The sequence below is a fragment of the Bacillus rossius genome (genome assembly GCF_032445375.1).
Source record: "Bacillus rossius redtenbacheri isolate Brsri chromosome 4 unlocalized genomic scaffold, Brsri_v3 Brsri_v3_scf4_2, whole genome shotgun sequence".
NCBI classification, from domain to species: domain Eukaryota; kingdom Metazoa; phylum Arthropoda; class Insecta; order Phasmatodea; family Bacillidae; genus Bacillus; species Bacillus rossius.
Window position 1 is genome coordinate 27,818,692 of NW_026962011.1, and position 21,320 is coordinate 27,840,011.

General features: G+C 43.4%; 1 protein-coding gene across 3 annotated transcripts; it reads left to right on the top strand.

Moving 5' to 3' along the window:
• Positions 1–4,070: 4,070 nt before the first annotated feature.
• On the top strand, positions 4,071–20,715 carry LOC134542371 (alpha-1,6-mannosyl-glycoprotein 2-beta-N-acetylglucosaminyltransferase-like). 3 transcript variants are annotated; one of them, XM_063386553.1, is made up of 7 exons: positions 4,071–4,156; positions 11,064–11,428; positions 15,359–15,600; positions 15,970–16,115; positions 17,468–17,628; positions 18,541–18,755; positions 19,126–20,715. In XM_063386553.1, the coding sequence occupies exons 2-7, from the start codon at positions 11,081–11,083 to the stop codon at positions 19,337–19,339; spliced, it is 1,326 nt and encodes a 441-aa protein (XP_063242623.1). In that variant the 5' UTR covers positions 4,071–4,156; positions 11,064–11,080; the 3' UTR covers positions 19,340–20,715. The 3 variants fall into 3 exon arrangements, with proteins under 3 accessions (XP_063242623.1, XP_063242621.1, XP_063242622.1); XM_063386551.1 differs by having other exon boundaries at positions 4,096–4,186; XM_063386552.1 differs by lacking the exon at positions 4,071–4,156 and adding an exon at positions 4,216–4,722.
• The last annotated feature ends 605 nt before the right edge of the window (positions 20,716–21,320 follow it).

Genomic DNA, 21,320 nt, shown 5'->3' on the forward strand with positions numbered 1-21,320 from the left:
AAAACCAACAAGTCCGTGTATTCTTTTCCAATTTGAGTGATATAACTAACTAACTTCTTTAGCCACTCACCACAGAGAATTGCTGTTCTTGATGGCGTTGTTGGCAGGAGAATTCCTCGTGCTTCTTCTACAAGATGGAATTTTAAGAGTCGTACTGTTAACACTGTGTATGAGTACAGACAACAACTGATTGAATGCATGAACGAAATTGAGTCGTCATGCAGGCAGTCAACAACAATCAACCAGTCGGGAGCTATTCGGCGCATGTTGAATGATCCAGTGTTTGTATTTTGGCTGACAGTTTTTCACAATATAATGCCGCACGTAGACATTTTGTTTAATCAGCTACAAAAAAGGAGCATCGATGCCGATAAAGTCAGGAAAAATGTTGACAGTTTTCAACTTTCATTTGAGAAAACAAAGAGAGAATATGGATAAAGTGAGAGTGCGAACTGAAATGTCGGTGCCAGAGCAGCATTCTAAAAAAAGGAAAGTGGAAGATGTTCATGTAAATAGAACTGTTGCAGCCAAGTAAGTATGTGATGTGATTACTAATCGAGTAAAGGAGAGGTTTTCTTTCACAGCATATTATTCTGCAGTTTGCCTTTTTGATTCCGAAAACTTCCAGGAATATAAGCAATTTCCTGTTCATGTTCTTGAACAAACAACCAAAACGTATCCTTTCTTAGATGAGGCTCGTTTAAAAACTGAGCTAGCAGTAATTTACAAGCGACACGACTTTCGAGATATGGATGGATCAGCTAGTCTTCTGCAGTTTGTCCTTGAAAACAATTTACAGACCACGTTTACGAAAACACACAAATTGTTACTTATTATTTCAACTGTTCCGATGACTACAGCTGAAGCTGAACGATGTTTCTCAACCCTGAAGAGGATAAAAACATTTTTTAAGTAGTACAATGTGTGAAGACAGCAGACTCAGTGCGTTAGCCATGCTTTCAATAGAAAAAGACATGATAAACAAAATACCAAATTTTATTGTCATGGTCATTGAATTATTTTCTTCTAAAAAACATAGAAGGATAGATTTAGTTTATAATAACTGCACTTAAGCATTTCAATTTCAATAATATTCTAAATAATATCCTCACATAATGTTTTCCTATGTTAAAACCAGAGTTCGTCAATTGTTAAACATCATTTTTAGGCGAAATGAATTTTTCAGCTCATTTTACAGTGAATTGTTCAGATTCGTTTCAAGTTAAGATGTATATAGTGATGCTCAAAGAATGTTCTCTCAAAGGAAAAGATTAAAAACTAAATTAAATTTGTGAATACCATATGTTTATATTACTATTGTACTACTGTAATTATATTTAGTGCTTAAGGAAAGTAAGTTCAAAGGAAAAGTATAAACTACCGGTAATTCAAATTTTGTAAGTCAATGCTGTATTTAAATATTGTAAATGTAATGCTGTTGTAAATACAATATATCTATTTATATATAATTACCAACAAAACAATGGATAAAATGATAGACCTTATTTAAAACTGGTCACATCAATACACTCTTGCTAGCAAACTATCAGAATTTTGTGTAGTTTACATTGTATGGTAATCATTTGTATTTATTTTAAAAAGACTTCACACTGCATAATTTAACATTTGCTATATTATCAGTGTGAGTGGCAAATCCGGTGGCTATTTTGGAGGTAAAAACTTCACTTTCGCCCCACAATAACTTGGAAAAAATTGTTGGTATTTATGTGATTTAAAATGCCCAAAAAGCACCATTTTACACCTTAAAATCCAATTTTTTTCCAGAGGGAGGCCCCCGGACCCGCCGCTTCAAAAGGGAGGGGGGTCGGTGATCCTTTATATAAAGAGCCCAATGCTGTGAACCCCCATTTTCAAAAGGCACCAGCCGCCACTGCATACAATCACTTTCGTAATGTAGGCAGTCTGTTTGTAATTTACCCAGGCTATTGAAATATAGTTCTCATGAGTGTATATTATTTCTAATCTTATAAGGAAATGTTTTGTTTCTGGTGTAAAGTGATAAAATTCAAACACGCTTTTCCATCTACGTAGTAGGATCCTTGTTAGCTGGATGAAGCCCCACAAGCCAGCGACTTTACCCCCCCCCCCCCCCCCCCCCCCCATAGTGCAGTGCGCTGTGACACCCCGACCACTGCAACCCTCTCATATTATAAACTGTTGTAATACCTATAGCATTTAAATCTTCATTAATGTCAACCAACATTTGTTTAAGTGATTTTTATGTCGGGCCATTCACGTTTATTTAATTTGTATTTTGATTCCCGAAAATTAAAAAAAAAATACCTTATTTCATAACTTCATTGATTTGCAATATCTATAAATGATTAAGATGTTAAAACTTAAATACTTGTTTCGCTAGTAACAATAGAATATTGTACAGTAGAATATTGTTTCGAGATAAATTTGTTGTCCATATTGAGAGTCCACTATAGAAATTGCATTTACGAAATGCATTTTTGTGTATCGTTCCAAGACATCATTTATGACTTATCTGCACGTTTTCGGTGTGACGCACAAAATTTGCGGCGGTAAACTGTTAATATGTTATTATAAAACACTGACATTACTGTTGTAATGATATTTCCTTTTGGGTCAACACTGCTAGGCTCGGAACACTAGCGATGCAATCAATTACGTTAGCCTCTTGAAAAGTATGTCACTTCAAATATGAGAAAATATAATATACATCTTTTGTAGAATTTATTATTACGTCGGATCCTTTGTTTTATGTGAATCGGGTTTTAATGTCCTTGAACGAGGTAAAAAAAAAAAAAAACATTTCTTTAATTCATCTATTTATATCTTACCTTTAGTATTAAAATTTGGAACTTTTTTCAACATGAATGTGTACAATAGCGTTTAAGAAATTTTGGTAAGTTTATGTGCAAATGGGAAGCATTTTAACGAACTGCTGTATGTCGCTGTCATCTAGGACTTAGCTGCAAGTTTTCAGTGATGCACACACGGCGGACTCAGCACGGCGGATGTACATGTACCGTCACGACCAATCCATCTCCCACATTTTTGTTTATGTTTATTTATGTTTATTTTGAAGTTAACTCATTTCGAGGGTCACACTCAGGCTGCTGACAAACTAGGAGAAAAAAATACTTCTGACAAAGTTCAGTCATTCTAGAATAATGTCAGGGACGTCGGAACAGGGGGGGCAGCAGGGGCGAGTCGCCCCCGTGCTGTTATGCATGGGGAGGTGAGAGTAGCATTTCGCCCCCCTCCTTTTCCCCAGAATAAATGTTTGGTCCTAGTAGTATTTTTCTCAACTAGTAGTTACAAACGTTGCATTGGTGATCACATTGATTAGAAAATCAAATTTATGATTGTCAATATACTGTAAAATGATTGCAAATTTCCTAGATTGTATTTTATTTAAATTGTACTACATCTACTGTCAGAGTAGTATTTAATACATACTACGTCATCAAATTCTTGGAATGGTATATTTAATATTTTGGTTCGGAAACTCATTAAATGGCACAATTTTGCATCTAAAATTCCAAATTTTTCCGGGGGATGGCCCCCGGACCCCCCACTCTAGGACTGAGGTAAGTGTGATACATCTTTTCGCCCCCCCCCCCCCCCAAACTCATGAAAACGTTCCGACGTCCCTGAATAATGTTGTACATCTGGCCAAGGCAGGGCATGGCTACTAACAATTTTTGGGCCCTTTTCAAACCACACAACTTTAAAAAAAAAAAAAACTTAACGACTATAAATGTGATAAGTGCATGTCGCATTACTTGTATGGTTTCCTGAGTTCTATTAGCAATAGACTTACAGTTGACGTCCTGTCAGGACAAACCGAGGCACTGAAATAATCTCGAAACTTAACTCCCCCCTCCTTTCGCATCCTGATACCTAAATAGTTCCACGTGCTGTTTGTTTTATGGCGACTGTGTCAGCCAGAGCCCTTATCAGCTATGTTGCGGCCATGACTTGAGCTGTTTGCTCGGAGGGTGGTGGGGGAGGGGGGGGGGGTATCAGTCCGTCACTTCCTGTCGCGACGGCGGACATCCGCGACTCCTGTGGGGGCTGGCTCCAGTGGCTCCTCCGCCGTTCCCGCGGGGCTACACATCTCGCAGCCTCCGCTATGCTGCAGCCTGCCTCGCCACGCCTCCTTGTGAGTTCCTCGGTGCCTACTTCTTCTATTGTAAGTTATCCCGCGTGAGGCGCACCAATCAGGAGGCCGCTTACAGCCGTCCGTTCGCAACTACGTGTCCTGCTGTGTTTGGGAGCTATCATGCTCGTAGGAATACGCACACGTGGTTGTTGGTCGAAGAGTAAACAATTCCATGCAAGCGTGTATCGCATTTAAGAACCTGTGCTATAGCATCGACAGTGTATGTAGCTACATCTTTTGTTCAATATCTGGTTTCCAGGCGGTGAAAATGTCTGAAATGTGTGTTTTCACAAGAGTTTTTAAATACGCAAAATTTTCTACGTAGTATTTTAACAAGTAAAAGTGGAGGTGTGTAACCATTGTTTGTCGACTGTAGTACGGCAGTGTCCCAGCGAGCCACTATCGCCCTTCAGGCCCTGCTGAGTGCGGCCGAGTGGCGCTGCTATCCTGGCAGTGTTATCTGGTCGCAGATACCGGCCTCGCGATAGCCGCGCCGCGTGGTCTCTGGCCTCAGTCCAGGACCAGGCGAGCGAGGCCGGCGCCGGTGCGCGTCTCCAGTCGCTGTGGTAACGGTCGCCGTGCGCGTCTCGAGCGACGTGCTCGTCATCGTCGTTTATTCATTTGTTCTTACATCAACTGCGCAACTGCAGGAGCGCACGCAGAATTTCGTTTCGGTTTGGTTTTTGCGGAGGGAGAACCACTTTGCCCGCTGCTTGTGTTGAAATTATTTCATTTCGTTTGTGAGAATGATACATTTTTTTTATGATTTGAGGAGAGAGAGTGAGAGAGAGCTCGTGTGAAGCATCTCTTCATCAACCCTTCTGCATACGCCCTCCACAAATGCACATAATAACGAAATATAACCTCACGTCACGAAGGCTAGCATTTGTGTTGATGCTACTTAACAACATTATGTCTACGTGCGGTAACATATACCTATATAAAGAGAGTTATATATATATATATATAGAAATGCAAGGCTACAAAAACAATATTTGTATCTTAAATGCTTGATCTATGCAAAATTATGTTATGGTAAATTAACATTTTAATTTAGATATTTAAAATTTAAGATAAAAATAAATCCACGTATTAGTGAAAATAACAGTCAACTTAAATATTTGAGTTATTTTAACATTACTAAAATTAAAAAGAACTAGCTTTTACCCGCGGCTTCGCTCGCGTTGATATCCTTAAATAAGTATCAAAGATCATTGCAAAGAAAATAAAATAATATGGTAATTTTTTTTTGCGTGACTGGGATCATCAGTATTTAAAAATTCTATCATACAATTAGGCTAAAAAAACTGAAAAAATGCTTTATTGAAATATGATTCACTATTACAAAAATAAATAATTTTAAATAATACAATTTTAAAAAGTTCAAAGTATTAACGTATAATAAATTAATTTTTCTTTAAAAGAACTTAAATCAGAGTATTATTCTAGGATGCTCCTGTATACTATGTTATAAGTTTTTCTGTCCGGTGCAAACATGTGTAGATTCGGGCATTGGACACACGTGAACAGGCTACATATAGTTGGCCATGGGAAAAGCTATTTTGCAAATGCACCCCTGCTACCTGCAATGTTTGCCCTTGCGCTTTGTTGATGGTAACAGCAAAACTAAGCCTGACGGGAAACTGAACTCTTTTGAATTGGAACTGTAGATCAGTGGGGATAATTGGAATTCGAGGTATGATAACACTTTCCCCTTTACCGACACCTGTTAAAATGGTGGCACCAAGTATATTCTGCCTCAATGTATGATTCGAAGCCTCGTTCCATTACATAGTCGAGGAGCATCTAGATTTCGCATAAGTATGACTTGTACATTTAGTTTCATTTGAGGTTTATGTGAGGGTACACCCGAAAGTTCAAGTGATGATTGTATCAATTGACAAATACTTCTTCATTTCCCCTTGCACCTCTTTTAAAATATAAGTGTTGATTTTATTAACGATATAATTATTTGGCGCCAAAATTGCTCTTGCGCACAACCACTGATCACTATTCAAATTTTGTTGCAAGTCCGGGAAAACTTGGGTAATAATATTCACATCATTTTCTACTAAATTACAAAATTCTTTTAAAAGTAAAATATAACCTTCAGTATCAACGTCAAAACAACCATCACCGAAGAAAATAGACAGACACCTAAACTCAAAAATTAAAAAAAAAAAAGTTTAAGTATTGCTTTGCGGTGACAGAAAAATAAAATTGAATAGTGTATTTACCGCTGGTATTACAGTATTAGATTGGTGAATTATTTAATTTACTTATTGAAACGCCAGATGGCGTTAAATTTCATTCAACTTACTCAAACTCTCAGTCGGACGATCATACAAACCAATATCAATTTTTTTGCCCTTCCAAAAAAATATATATTTTTTTAATTTATAAAACGTGTCCAATGACCTTTACTATACCCTTTAAAATATGCGCCCAAAATTTCGCGATGATCGGTTGAGTAGTTTCCGCGTGAAAGCGTAACAAACAAACAAACAAACTCACATTCGCATTTATAATATTAGTAAGGATAATTATATATATTTTTATTTTCTATAATAATATTGTTACGACCTGTGTGCGAACAACTGCATTCGTAAGGGATAGCTCAATTAAGTTTCATTACAGTTTTATTAATTACTAATATTTACATTACTAATAAATAATTGTACTTAAAATTTGTCCGATCACAATTCACTGACACTTAAAAATGTTTATTCGCAAGTCACTCAATGTCTGTCAAATTCCACAGTTCGCACTCCTCGCTGGAGCTAGGCTCAACAGTGCTTCGCCCCTTACCTCGCGCCTGTCCACTCGGTCGCACTCGCGCGGTCCCGCCGCTCCGCGTCGCGCTGCTGTCATGGGGTGGAGGGTGTGGTCTCTCACCCTCTTCGCCGATGTCGCACTTCCCTTCACATCTCCGAACTCTCGGAACTGCCGCGGAGGCCGGCGTTGTCGCTTATATACCTGTGGCGTCCTTCTCGAAGGGACGAGAGTGGCTGTGACGAGTCGCGTCATCCCGGGTCGACCCGACGCCTGAAACACCCAGAACAACGACGCTTATTCACGCCACTCCTCGTGGTGGCCTCTTTAAGCACGGAATTCCCAGGCTGCTAAAGGTGATGATATCCCGCAGTGGGATGGTGCGGGGGGAGCGGAGGGAGATGGGTAGCGAGGAGCCTTGCAATCCGGCCAGGCACACGTGGCGTGCCTTACATCAGTTAATAATTTCAACTGATTTATATGTATTTTGTACAAATATAGTATATAATATTTAAATGGCATACGCTTTTATAAGTTAAAGTTGTTAAGGTAGCCACGTGAAGGTGTTCATGCGCCTGAAGTGACGCGTGCTGTGGGGGCGAGAGAGATAAGGGCGACTGTGGAAAGCGTGTCGGCCGCCGCGCCGCCCCTATGACCGCACAAGCGCGGCGTGAGGCACGTCCTACTGCGCTCACACTCCGCACTCCTGTCCAGGGCCGCAACTAGAGTCTCTGGCACCCGGGGCATGAATGGATTCATGCGCCCCCCACTCTTTTTTTGCACATACCACACCAATAAAGCGGGGGGGTCCGGGGGCCCTCCCACGGAAAAATGGTGCTATTTAAGCATTTTCCGTACCTAAATGTAACAGTTTCTGTGCTACTGTAACTTCCATGCATGAACCCACTATGTCCATAAGGTAGTCCGTATAATCACTAGACTTGTTCATTAAATTGTCGTCATAAATGTTTTTTAAAGATTCAAAGTCAACTTGCGAGACCTTCTTGCAGCAAAGATTTTGATGATATCATTATAGCTAATAGAGGATGCTCTTCCTCACAGCCAGTGGTACCACCCTCTCTGACAACATTGTACTGTATTCGTATAGAGGACGCATTAAAACTTTCTAACTTCTCCCTTTACAATTTTTTATGTTAATGATGAACTTAACATTTTTCTCAGAGTATTTTAAAATAAATATGTTGAGACGTTATATTGTAAATCAGATTAGACATTCCTGGCATGCAAGTTAAAAAACTTTTTACCAGTTACCAGTTGTAGTAGGAATTACAATGCAAGCGATTTCGGCGCCCCCACAGCTTTGCGCCCGGGGCGGATGCCCCGCTTGCCGCCCCCCCCCCCCCCCCTCCACTAGTTGCGGCCCTGCTCCTGTCCAGTCCTGTTGGTGGCCAGGTCTGCGCCGCGAAGCAACCTGTGTTTCGTTTGTCTGTTATCGCTGAGCACTCAGCACAACGGTGTGTCGACCACGCCCTGTCAGGCTGCGAGATGGTGACTGCACCGCTGGTTGGTGTCTCAAAGGGGGTGGGGACAGGTGCCCTAGACGCAGTGTCAGGAGTCTACGGGAACCCGCACTCTCCAAGGTGAGACCGTGACAACCCCGCGTTATCTAGTTGATAGGATTGGGTGGCACATGTTAGTTATTCACCACTATTTATAAAAGTATCGATATGTTTATAAGTAGCTCTGCATAGGGATCATGGCACTGTAACCCCTCTAGCTCCGTGGCACGGAACGACAAAGCGTCAAGTAACGAAAACCGCACTGAGTGTACAATGGAGACGTCTTAGCTCTCAGCGCCACCCAGAACTCGTCTACGAATGGTGATTTTACTGCGATAATATTTATGCAAGTAATTTTTCGATACTATAAATGGCTTCTTTGGGTGTTAAAGGATTGCAAACCTCATTGCGAGGCTGCTAAGCCGTTAGCACGGCTTCGATAGTTCCAGTAGCAGAATTTCTCCTTGCGAAACTAACGAGAAATTCCTTTACAGACAACAGTCGGTAGCCAGAGACAGAAAAAAATAACGCTGAAGGCTCATAGTATAATAGTATAATATAATTATATATATTTCAGATATTTTCATTGACAATAAATTATTTCTAGCTACAGTGCACAATAATCAACGGCACTATATCCTGGATATGCCGGAGTTTGGTTGGTTCAGGGAAAGAATTGATCACACTCAAACATGAGCGCAAAACCCTATGTAAAATTCAGATAAACTTGTAACATCCAGTCATTAGCTTGCACATATACACTTTCGCCAAATACTCTGTGTCTAATAACTTTGTGATAATGGCCAGAAACATGCAAGGCCACAGTATTTTCGAGTACAATATCGCTTATCAGCTGACGTGGACAAACTCCAGGTGCCTGCTTCCCCTCTGATATCTGCAGTCTCTGCGACACAGCCGTATATCTTTATATCTTATCTGCCATGTACACACACTGCCGCTTCAAACACCCACAATAGCAGCATGGTCGCCAAACTAACAAACGTGAATGGGTCATTCTTAAAATAAGTTCGTGCCGAGAGGAATGCCTTCTCTCTGAATGCATTATTGCCAAATTCGGAAACTAAAAGTTAAAAAAAAAACATTTCCTCTTCTAGGAGCTATTCTAAACCCACTTCAAAAATTTTAATTCTTATTTAACCATGTTACTAAAAGAAATTAAAAATTTTAGTACTCTGGCTAGACTTGTGAATTGTTTGACAAAATACATATAAAGTTCATCGCATTTATAATTTAAACCAAGGATTAAGTGATGCAGTGTAAACGATTCATTTTAAATATGTTAAATAACAGATCGTTCAATTTTGACTCACGCTACATTACAACTTCGACAGTAAATAATTTCCAATTATTTATTGCTTTGAAAAGAAATTTTTTAATCATAAGTTACCCTGTAATATTAACTCACACAATATAAACTTAGTTTAAATCAACGATGATAGTAATAACAACTGACTCATGACAACATCCACCCACTCTGATCAGCAGAGGGTGAGGGATTAGCAGAGGCGGGGGTGGGGGAAAACACGAACCTAACACTTCAAGCCAACAACTTCAATTAGTGTTGACAGCTTAGAATCAATACAAGTTGAGAAAACATGTAACGTTCACTCGGACTCAGTGGAATTGCAACATTCACTGTTCAGACTACAAATAAATTAATGTTTAACATATAGGTTACGATTAAACTCAGTTAATCTTGAAACAATACCTGAAGATTATCAAACAACATCTCACAGTTTACTGAAGAAATTAATTATGATATATTACAAATAAAAAATAAAAACCTTTTAACGTTAAAAATTAACACGTGAAGCGTGAACAATCCTCTAAAATATTTCGGAGTGAACTCCACGCACCGTAGAAGACAGTGTTCTCGTACTTTCTAAGTTCCTGTTTTGATAATGTATTCGCCGCAGGCCCCCACACATGCTTCCTTTCTTTCCTGCATTGAAGTCTCCAAGTGGAGTCTCCAGGTTGCCGGCACCTCTTCTCGTCGGCCCTCGAGTGCAGGCTCCTCGCACCAAGCTCCTAGCGCGAGGAGTAAGGGAAAGTTGCCGATCAGTAATTTTATGTTCACTTTGAATTAAGTGACCAATCAAAATATTCATTACATAATATTACAATACTGCTTATCACTAAGAGTAAATAATAATATAATCAAATTAATAAATCTTAACATGTAATGTGTGCAGTGGCGTAGCCAGTATTTGTGTATGGGGCGTGTTAAGAAGCATGGCCCCCACCCCCCCTGTATTAAAGCGGGTGGTGGGGGGGGGGTCCTCCCCCGGGAAAATTTGGATTTTAAGGTGTAAAATAGTGCTATTTTAGCAGTTTTCGGTACTTAAATTTAAATATTGTAATGGTAAAAAATTTATTAATTTTAATATGAAATTTGTTTGAGTGATGAATAAGAAATTAATTAAAGATTTGGTGCTGGGGGGGGGGGGGGGGGGGTTGAACCCCTAAACCCCCCCTCCCCCTGGCTTCGCCCCTAAATGTGTGGTGTATGCTGCAGCATACAGAGGTGCAGATGGCAGGCTTGTGCTTTGACACGGCGTGTTGCGGCGTGTTGCAGCATGACGCGTGTGTTGCAGCATGACGCGTGGCAGGCATGGCGCTGTGGCGGCGGAGGGCGGGCAGATGCACGCGCACTGCCGCCTGTGTGGTCCTGGCGACGCTGCTGTGGCTGCATCTACACCTGCAGGTGGCGAGGCCCGCCTCTAGCGCCGAGGGGGGCGGCCCGCCCCCGGGGGCAGAGGCTCCCTCTCCCGGCCACCGAGGGGCGGCAGAGCTCACTTCCACGACGTCTCCGAGGGCGCGGGCGCAGCGCGGCAGCACCAGTCAGCCCGGCATCGCCGACATCCGCCGCAGCCTCGAGCGCTACAACGAGGCGCAGGCAGTGCTCAACGAGGACGTGTTCGGGCCCGTGCGGAACGACACTCTGGTCATCGTGGTGCAGGTAGCCGCCGCCTCGCGAGCTGCTCGTGTTCCGTGGGCTCCGGGGATGTCTCCCTAGCTGATGACTAGGACCGCTACTTGATGGTGTGGTGGCTAGGCCGCGTCCACTTGAAGCACATTCTGCTTCAATCACGCACCATCGCGTACCCCCGCGGAAGGCAACAAGCTTAAATGTAGGGCTGGCCTCTTGTAATGTTACATTCTTGTTGTTCAGAATTTAATGTACAGGTTTCAGGAAATCAAACACTCAACTCATTGCCATGATAACCAAAAATATTCAAACTGCCACCTCTAAACTGATTACCCCCCCCCCCCCCCCCTCACACACAGAGTTGTGTACTTTGTAGCCACCACTAAACTGTACTCTGCAAATTTTCTGTTGAGTACATACAGGATAAATTTTCTTTAATCTGAATTTACCGGGACTCTTTTTGGTACCTACAAAAGCACATAAGAAAAAATATGCGGATGTTTTTTATTAATTTTGAATTTATGTTTGTGCTGCATATGTTAGCCACAATTGCTGTAGAGGGCTGGGGTTATCATCACACCTGGCATGGGGAAGTGGTGACAAAGGCAAAAGTCCTGTCCTCTGACGCAGGTTCACCGGGAAGTGTCAAGTGTCTCTAGTAGGCCCATGATGCAGCAGGGCAACAGTCCGGTCCTCTGGCGCAGGTTCACCGGGAAGTGGCAAGTGTCTCTAGTAGGCCCATGATGCAGCAGGGCAACAGACTGGCCCTCTGGCGCAGGTTCACCAGGAAGTGTCAAGTGTCTCTAGTAGGCCCATGATGTAGCAGGGCAACAGACCGGTCCTCTGGCGCAGGTTCACCGGGAAGTGGCAAGTGTCTTTAGTAGGCCCATGATGCAGCAGGGCAACAGACCGGACCTCTGGCGCAGGTTCACCGTAAAGTGTCAAGTGTCTCTAGTAGGCCCATGATGCAGCAGGGCAACAGACCGGTCCTCTGGCGCAGGTTTTTAGGAAGTGTCAAGTGTCTTTAGTAGGCCCATGATGCAGCAGGGCAACAGACCGGTCCTCTGGCGCAGGTTCAACAGGAAGTGGCAAGTGTCTCTAGTAGGCCCATGATGCAGCAGGGCAACACACCGGTCCTCTGGTGCAGGTTCACCGGGAAGTGTCAAGTGTGTCTAGTAGGCCCATGATCCAGTAGGGCAACAGACCGGTCCTCTGGCGCAGGTTTTCCGGGAAGTGTCAAGTGTCTTTAGTAGGCCCATGATGCAGCAGGGCAACAGACTGGTCCTCTGGCGCAGGTTCAACAGGAAGTGGCAAGTGTCTCTAGTAGGCCCATGATGCAGCAGGGCAACAGACCGGTCCTCTGGCGCAGGTTCACCGGGAAGTGTCAAGTGTGTCTAGTAGGCCCATGATGCAGCAGGGCAACAGTCCGGTCCTCTGGCGCAGGTTCACCGGGATTTGGCAAGTGTCTCTAGTAGGCCCATGATGCAGCAGGGCAACAGACTGGTCTTCTGGCGCAGGTTCAACAGGAAATGGCAAGTGTCTCTAGTAGGCCCATGATGCAGCAGGGCAACAGACCGGTCCTCTGGCGCAGGTTCACCGGGAAGTGTCAAGTGTGTCTATTAGGCCCATGATGCAGCAGGGCAACAGTCCGGTCCTCTGGCGCAGGTTCACCGGGAAGTGGCAAGTGTCTCTAGTAGGCCCATGATGCAGCAGGGCAACAGACCGGTCCTCTGACGCAGGTTCACCGGGAAGTGTCAAGTGTGTCTAGTAGGCCCATGATGCAGCAGGGCAACAGTCCGGTCCTCTGGCGCAGGTTCACCGGGAAGTGGCAAGTGTCTCTAGTAGGCCCATGATGCAGCAGGGCAACAGACCGGTCCTCTGACGCAGGTTCACCGGGAAGTGTGAAGTGTCTCTAGTAGGCCCATGATGCAGCAGGGCAACAGACCGGTCCTCTGACGCAGGTTCACCGGGAAGTGTGAAGTGTCTCTAGTAGGCCCATGATGCAGCAGGGCAACAGACCGGTCCTCTGACGCAGGTTCACCGAGAAGTGGCAAGTGTCTCTTGTAGGCCCTTGATGCAGCAGGGCAACAGACCGGTCCTCTGACGCAGGTTCTCCGGGAAGTGGCAAGTGTCTCTAGTACGCCCATTATGCAGCAGGGCAACAGTCCGGTCCTCTGGCGCAGGTTCACCGGGAAGTGGCAAGTGTCTCTAGTAGGCCCATGATGCAGCAGGGCAACAGACCGGTCCTCTGACGCAGGTTCACCGGGAAATGTGAAGTGTCTCTAGTAGGCCCATGATGCAGCAGGGCAACAGACCGGTCCTCTGACGCAGGTTCACCGAGAAGTGGCAAGTGTCTCTTGTAGGCCCATGATGCAGCAGGGCAACAGACCGGTCCTCTGACGCAGGTTCTCCGGGAAGTTTCAAGTGTCTCTAGTACGCCCATTATGCAGCAGGGCAACAGACCGGTCCTCTGGCGCAGGTTCACCGGGAAGTGTCAAGTGTCTCTAGTAGGCCCATGATGCAGCAGGGCAACAGACCGGTCCTCTGACGCAGGTTAACCGGGAAGTGTCAGTTGTCTCTAGTAGGCCCATGATGCAGTAGGGCAACAGACCGGTCCTCTGGCGCAGGTTCACCGGGAAGTGTCAGGTGTCTGTAGAAGGGTCATGATGCAGCAGGGCAACAGTCCGGTCCTTTGGCGCAGGTTCACCGGGAAGTGTCAGGTGTCTGTAGAAGGGTCATGATGCAGCAGGGCAACAGACCGGTCCTCTGGCGCAGGTTCACCGGGAAGTGTCAGTTGTCTCTAGTAGGCCCATGGTGCAGCAGGGCAACAGTTCGGTCCTCTGGCGCAGGTTCACCGGGAAGTGTCAGGTGTCTCTAGAAGGGTCATGATGCAGCAGGGCAACAGTCCGGTCCTTTGGCGCAGGTTCACCGGGAAGTGTCAGGTGTCTGTAGAATGGTCATGATGCAGCAGGGCAACAGTCCGGTCCTTTGGCGCAGGTTCACCGGGAAGTGTCAGGTGTCTCTAGTAGGCTCATGATGCAGCAGGGCAACAGTCCGGTAGAGGTGGGTTGCAGAGTATCAATCAGATACTTTGTAACTAATACACGCCTGTATCAAGTACAACAAACGAGTACACTATTCAAGTATCAAGTACTTTAGTATCTGTTTAGAATTCGCCTGGAACAACACCACGGCCAATGTGCGCAGAACCCGATCGCAGACGACGGTCACTTGGGCGGAGCTTGTGAAAGGGGAGGGAGCGGCACGACGAATAAGGGATAAAGATGGGAAAGAATGTAGGGGAGGGGGAAGCCTAAGATGTACCTACATCAAGTTCTGTCCCTGCCCGAACACGCCCGAATATTCACCTTCGGCCAACCTTGGGTTTATTTATATAAATTTATATTTCTCTGTTTATTTTAATGTAGCTATACTAATCTAACTAACCATCCATAGTGTTCTAAAGTGTTTTAATGTAGCTAACCTAACTGACTACTTTTAATATTTGAATTCATTTTTCCTGCGCAAAAATAAAACAAACCCGAGGTTGGCCGAAGGTGAATATTCGGGCGTGTTCGGGCAGGGGCAGGGCTTGATGTACATCTTAGGCTTATCATCAAAGTACGCTCAGTGCGCAGTGCGTGCTCCTTGCAAAGATTGAAGACTCCGATTACGAAAGGCGTGGAAAGAGAACATCGATACCTTTTTTCGATTACGAAGAATGTAGAATGAGAAAACTGATACCTTTTTACGCTGGTGATGACAGCACTGAGGATGTGTAATCTGTAACGAGAATGCTGATACCTTGTTGCTTCCTAGGACCGCTACTGCGCTACTGCTTAGCTGATACAGAAGTATCAGCTACTTGTAACCAGTACATTACTGTATCAGTAACAGGTTGGAACAGATACCGAAAATTGCTGTAACAACCCACCTCTACAGTCCGGTCCTCTGGCGCAGGTTCACCGGCGAATGGCCTACCTGCGGCACCTCATACACAGCCTGGCACAGGCACGCGACATCGACCAGGTGCTGCTGGTGTTCAGCCACGACTTCTACGACGAAGAGATGAACGAGCTGGTGCAGAGCGTCGACTTCTGCAAGGTCATGCAGATATTCTACCCGCACTCCATCCAGACCCACCCGCACGAGTTTCCCGGGGAATCGTCCGACGACTGTCCTCGCAACATCAAGAAGAAGGCGTGAGTGATGCTTGCAGTCCACACTGACTCCCAGTTGGTTGTTGTTGGTTTCCTGTGATAGATAGTAATCTTTGAGCCCCATTGAGTTGTGTGTTGTACACCACCCAGGTCCACAATTCCTAGCTCTCGCCCAATTACACATTTTTTCACTTAGCTGAACACATCTGCTTACTACAGTGGATAGGTGGACATAATATAAGTTTGATTGTAATTGTGGCGAATACAGATTGTTGGTTAACATTGTGACATTTTGAAACGAGCGATGTGACAGTTATAAGATGATAACTAATCTTCGACTGGGTACAGGAAACCAATAATGAGAACTATTACCAGATCTAACCAAAGTTACCTTGCTGTACTGTTTTCTAGAGCCATTCAGTCGCAGTGCGTTAATGCTATGCACCCCGACTCATACGGCCACTACAGGGAGGCGAAATTCACTCAGATCAAACACCATTGGTGGTGGAAGGCCAACTGGGTGTTCAACAAGTTGACAGTCACACACAACCATGAAGGTACAGACACAGCATGGCCACAGTAATAAAATGTTACTTTGCATTATTGCATGCTGAACTTATCTGAGACATTCTTAATAAGTTACCAGCACATAATTTACGCAACTCAAGTACAGTTGATATCAAAAATTGCCTCTGAATGAAAATTAAACATTTTCTTAGTGTTTCTCCATGTGGTACCAATTTTAAATTGTTAATTTTGCTCTGGAGAAATGAATATAAAAAATATATTTCGTTGAAATAAATTAATATAAATACTTGCATGGGCTAGTCTAGTTAAGTTTGCAAAACATTACTTTTATAATTATATTTGAGTTTTAATTTGTTACAGGAAAGTGTGTTTTTCGCATTTCCAGTGTACTAAGTAAGTTTGAAACATTCCAAGAAAAAACAAAATAATTGCGGCCCAGGCGGTATGTCATTCCCAGGAAAACTAAGTTTGAACATTCCAAGCAAGCATGAAAAACTGAGAAATGATTGTGTTTTTTATTGGAAACTCTGAACGTTCAGACATGAGTTGTAGTTAAAAATGAAGCAAAGTGTTTATAGTAGTACTTAAACATTGTATGATCTTTACATTTGGAATGAAATACACATAAAATGTTTTTCTCTGGTAAAGAAATTTTAATTGTAGGTATATTTACATGTGAGTTAAGATCAATTCTATTTTAATTTAGCAGAGAAAATTTTATTCACAGGAATCTCAATTTAGTTGAGAAGATTGTATTATAACAACACTATAGCACTTTTCGGCTATATGGTAAGGTGACTTTATTTTCTCCACAAGCTATTGTAAAGAAAAAAAATTGTAATATTTAAGTAATTTTATCTGAAAATCCCAGTCGAGCATAAAAGTTATTGCTTCCTAAACATTTAATCGCGAACCATCGAGTTACTATCGGTCTCAAACACCTCGCTGCTATTGGCAGAGTCCACTCGATCTCTCCGAAAACTAATCCTATTTGTAAAACAAAATGAAGAACTGGCTGGAAGATATGCTTATTTGAGCCGATCTGTTGCCCATTAAGTCTTTGCATAACTTACTGTGAAGGGTTTCTCTGGTTGAGTTATGAAGTCAGTAGCCTCTCACCAAGGCTAGTCTGGTTCTAGGCTGCTGGAGTGTGGGGTGTGCAGGCTTGGTGTTGTTTCTGGAGGAGGACCACTAGGTGGCAGAGGACTTCATACATGATGAGTGGCAGGTGGTAACCCTGGGAGTGTGTCTGCTGGAGTGTGGGGTGTGCAGACCTGGTGTTATTCCTGGAGGAGAACCATTGCATGGCAGAGGACTTTATACATGATGAGTGACAGGTGGTAACACTGGGAGTGTACCTTATGGAGTGTGGGGTGTGCAGGCCTGGTGTTGTTTCTGGAGGAGGACCATTACGTGGCAGAGGACTTCATACACATACTGCGCCTCATGCAGCTCACATGTCGCACCAGCTGCCCGCGATGCAACATCCTCTCCCTCGGCACGTACCAGAAGAAGTTTGACTTCAGCAAGGAATCTAATAAGGTGCACATTTTACGCATGATCACCATTTTCATCAATAGCTCAAGTTGTGCCTGTATATGCTTGCAATGTGTTTGGGTGGCCAAGATGTTTGATCGCCATTTTGGGAAAGTATGGTATTAGATCTTTAAGCTAACATGTATTATTAATTATAATTTCATAAACATGAAAGCCATTCGTTGGTAATGTTGGTTCATCAATAATTGTAGACAAAGTATATGATTCCCGAATCGACTCTATAAAAATATCAATAATGCCAAGTTAGGCTTTTTGTGCCATCGTTGTGTGCTGCTAATTATAAAACTTATGTGGCGCAATTTTTTTCTTTGAATTTTAATTATATATGTTTCATCAATTAAGTTTTTCTAACATACCTACTACTTTAAAATTCCATTCTTATTTTATTTTCCTGGGACAATTTTAAACGTAGGTTTACTACAGGCCACTTGGCTCGGCAAGGCCTAATGCCGTAATAGACTCCCAGCTCACCCATTCCTCCGTCCTTATGCTGCTTTAGCTGCAGTATCTGATACATTTAGACCTTATCGTTCGTTGTGAACGTACCTGGGTATTTTATTAGTAGTTATAACTATCCACAAATATATAGACACCAAGGTACAGTCTGTATATAAACATAAATTTTATTTGAAATGTTGGTTCTACCTTTGAGGTATTCAAGCTGATAGTTTTCTTATCATGAAGAACCAGTACACTTCCCCGAAGATATTCTCTTAAACAGATACCAGTCCATCAAGTACAATATTCATATATGTTTGTTTTCATGGAACCACCGCGACAGCTATTTAATACCAGAAACAACAAGATCCTAGCTATCATTACACGCGGCTATGAACAATAACAGCACTAACTGGGCCTGAAGCACCGCTGTGAGGAGAGTGTGCTTGTTTGTCTCAGACAGTGGTGGCGCAGTGGACGGGCAACAAGCACAACATGGGCATGGCGCTGAACGGCAGCACGTGGCGCGCCGTGCAGAAGTGTGCACACGTGTTCTGCACGTATGACGACTACAACTGGGACTGGAGCCTGCAGTTCTCGGCACAGCAGTGCCTGCGGTCGGACCTGGTCACCCTGATGATGAAGCAGCCGCGAGTGTTCCACCTGGGAGAGTGGTGGGTGCTGGTTGTTGTGCTTTCTACCTGGGCACTGTGCTGTGTAGCTTGATGCTTTGCCATAATTCCAGTATCGTTATTATGAATTTATAACATTTCTTAGAAATTAGGTGCGTTGATCTTGTGTAAATAGAATCTTCCAATGCGGATAATAAAAATAAAAATTAGTTTTGGTAACCTCAGATACAAATATTAATTTTCAAAGACATTGCCGATATAGAACTGCTGTAACTTGCTGCCCAAGTGTTTGAGTTGAATCTGCTCCAGCTTCCTTATGGTTGTTGGTGGTGGATCAGTGCTGAGGTTGCCGTGCACACAGTGTGACATCATGAAAGAGGAGTGACGCTCAGGTGTGACGGGGTGCTTGCAGTGGTCTGCACCATGGCAAGGCCAACTGCGAGCCGAGGGCAGCGCTGTCAGCCGTCCAGTGGCTGCTGCAAGCCGCGCGCCAGCACCTCTACCCACCCGCCCTGGCTGTCACCGCCCCCCGGGCCTCCAGGAAGAAGCTCGTCAAGAGCAACGGCGGCTGGGGCGACGTCAGGGACCACCAGCTCTGCCTCAACATGACGCTCCCGGCTCGATGACTCTTCCAGGGCCCTCCGTGTGTCGTTCTGGAGGGCGTCCATCGCCACGGCAGGCCTCGGGATTGCCCATTCCAGTGCTCGATGGTGCACATGTCACCATGTGGACATCCCATCAGTGCAACACCTGGCCACCCTGACTTGGTGGTGACCACCGCAGTGCTTCATCCGTCACCGAGAACTCTCTGTTTGCCCGGCTGGAGGAGAGCTGTGAGGCTCAGCAATACTCACATTCCGGAGGACTCTTTCATGCCTACTCACTAGAAGTAGTGCTGTAGAACCAGCGCTACTCTGTCCTACAAGCAGGGCGAGTGTTGTGTTTGCTAGGGCTCGCGTGCTCCTGTCCCTCGTGACTGACGTGTGAGTGGCGAGACTGCCGCGGGTGCTTGCCTCTGCTGGACCAGTTCTCATCACGTGTGCTCATGCGATAGTGTTGAGGCCTATACAGTGATCGTGAGTAAACGAGGAGGTTTTCATCGTGCCAGGGAAAGAAATTCAGGGATGCTAATAATTCAAGTGAAATCATAATTATACTAAATTATTGCTTTAAAGACTGTGAGGTATGTAAATAAAGTTTTGCATTTCAGAACAAAGTGCAATAAATTTTTTACAGCTGTGGGAAATGAGGTAGATGAATGAAAATACATTTTTTTTTGTAAATGAATGTAAAAATGTACATTTATATATATTTTTAATTTAAGGTTCTGTGGTTTTTTAGTGAAAATATGCCCAAATATGGAATTGGGTATGCACCCTAAAGAGTGAATGCAGGTGTTTATAGATGTACTAGTTGCTACACGAGGATACTTTCACATAGTGTTCATGATTACAGCACATAGTTTTTGTACGACATATTTGCCCGAGGTAATGACTTCGCTGCAGCTCAGCTCTGTGCATGAAAGAAAACGACTTATGTTTGGTTATTGGCAAGCAGTTAACATAGTTGGCCATGAGGAAAGCATGGAGTGTCCATAGAGACGGGATCATATGCCAGTTCTCGAAACTTCACAACTTTTGTTTGTCATAGAAAGCCTTCTGTGTTCATACAAACTGTCATCGTTATGTTGTCAGATTATCTGTTAAGTTTCATCATTGGGTTCGTAATTGTGCAGCCGTGTTGTCTGGAGTTACGAGTATTATTCTGTATTTACTATTCTTGATACATTGTCTCGTTATCACCCCATTGTGTTCGTCTGTGCTGTGATTTTTTTTCCGGACTGAATCCCTTCCAAATACTTAACTGTGCGGTCTTGCTGACATCAGCTGATATTGGCCTTGTTTTTCTTATGTTTATGTATGTCATCTTTGTTTTCCAACCTGGAGATTTTTCTATGACAATCAGTAATGGCATATGTAAAATAAATTATTTCGAAACAGTCTCCCCATTGCAAGAATCATTCAAAGAATGTAAGAATGTATTCGTTATAAAACTAAACCCATCCCATATTTATACCTCTGCTCCCCTGACCCCCTCCCCCCCACCCCAAAAAAAAATTCCCAAACGTATTTAAGAAATCGGTATTCAGACCAAATATCTTAACTTCAGATTGATAAGCTTTGGATATGCGAATTATCATAAAAACAACTCAAACCCCTTTTCCCCTTTATAGGTGGTATTTTAGAAAGTGGTGAAAATGAGTTGGTAGTTTCATAGCCAAAGTAAAAGTCCCACTATGTGTATATATATGTGTGTATATATACATATATATCAGTTTCTTGCCTTCGGTGATACAAAATGTTTCCATATAAAACTAAATCCTCCCCAAGGGCGAAAATTCGGAAGTTGGTATATTTTGTTCATTTTTAACTATACCAAGTTTCCTAACTTTTTACTTTCTTGATTACCACCGTGGTATGATTAGTATTATAAGACAATTTTTTTTCTACTTAAGAGAGGAATTTTGGAAAAAGGTAAAAGATTATTTGGAAGTTGGGGTTTGGTGTGTGCATTTATTAGTTATACCTGGCACCTTGCCTACTGCTT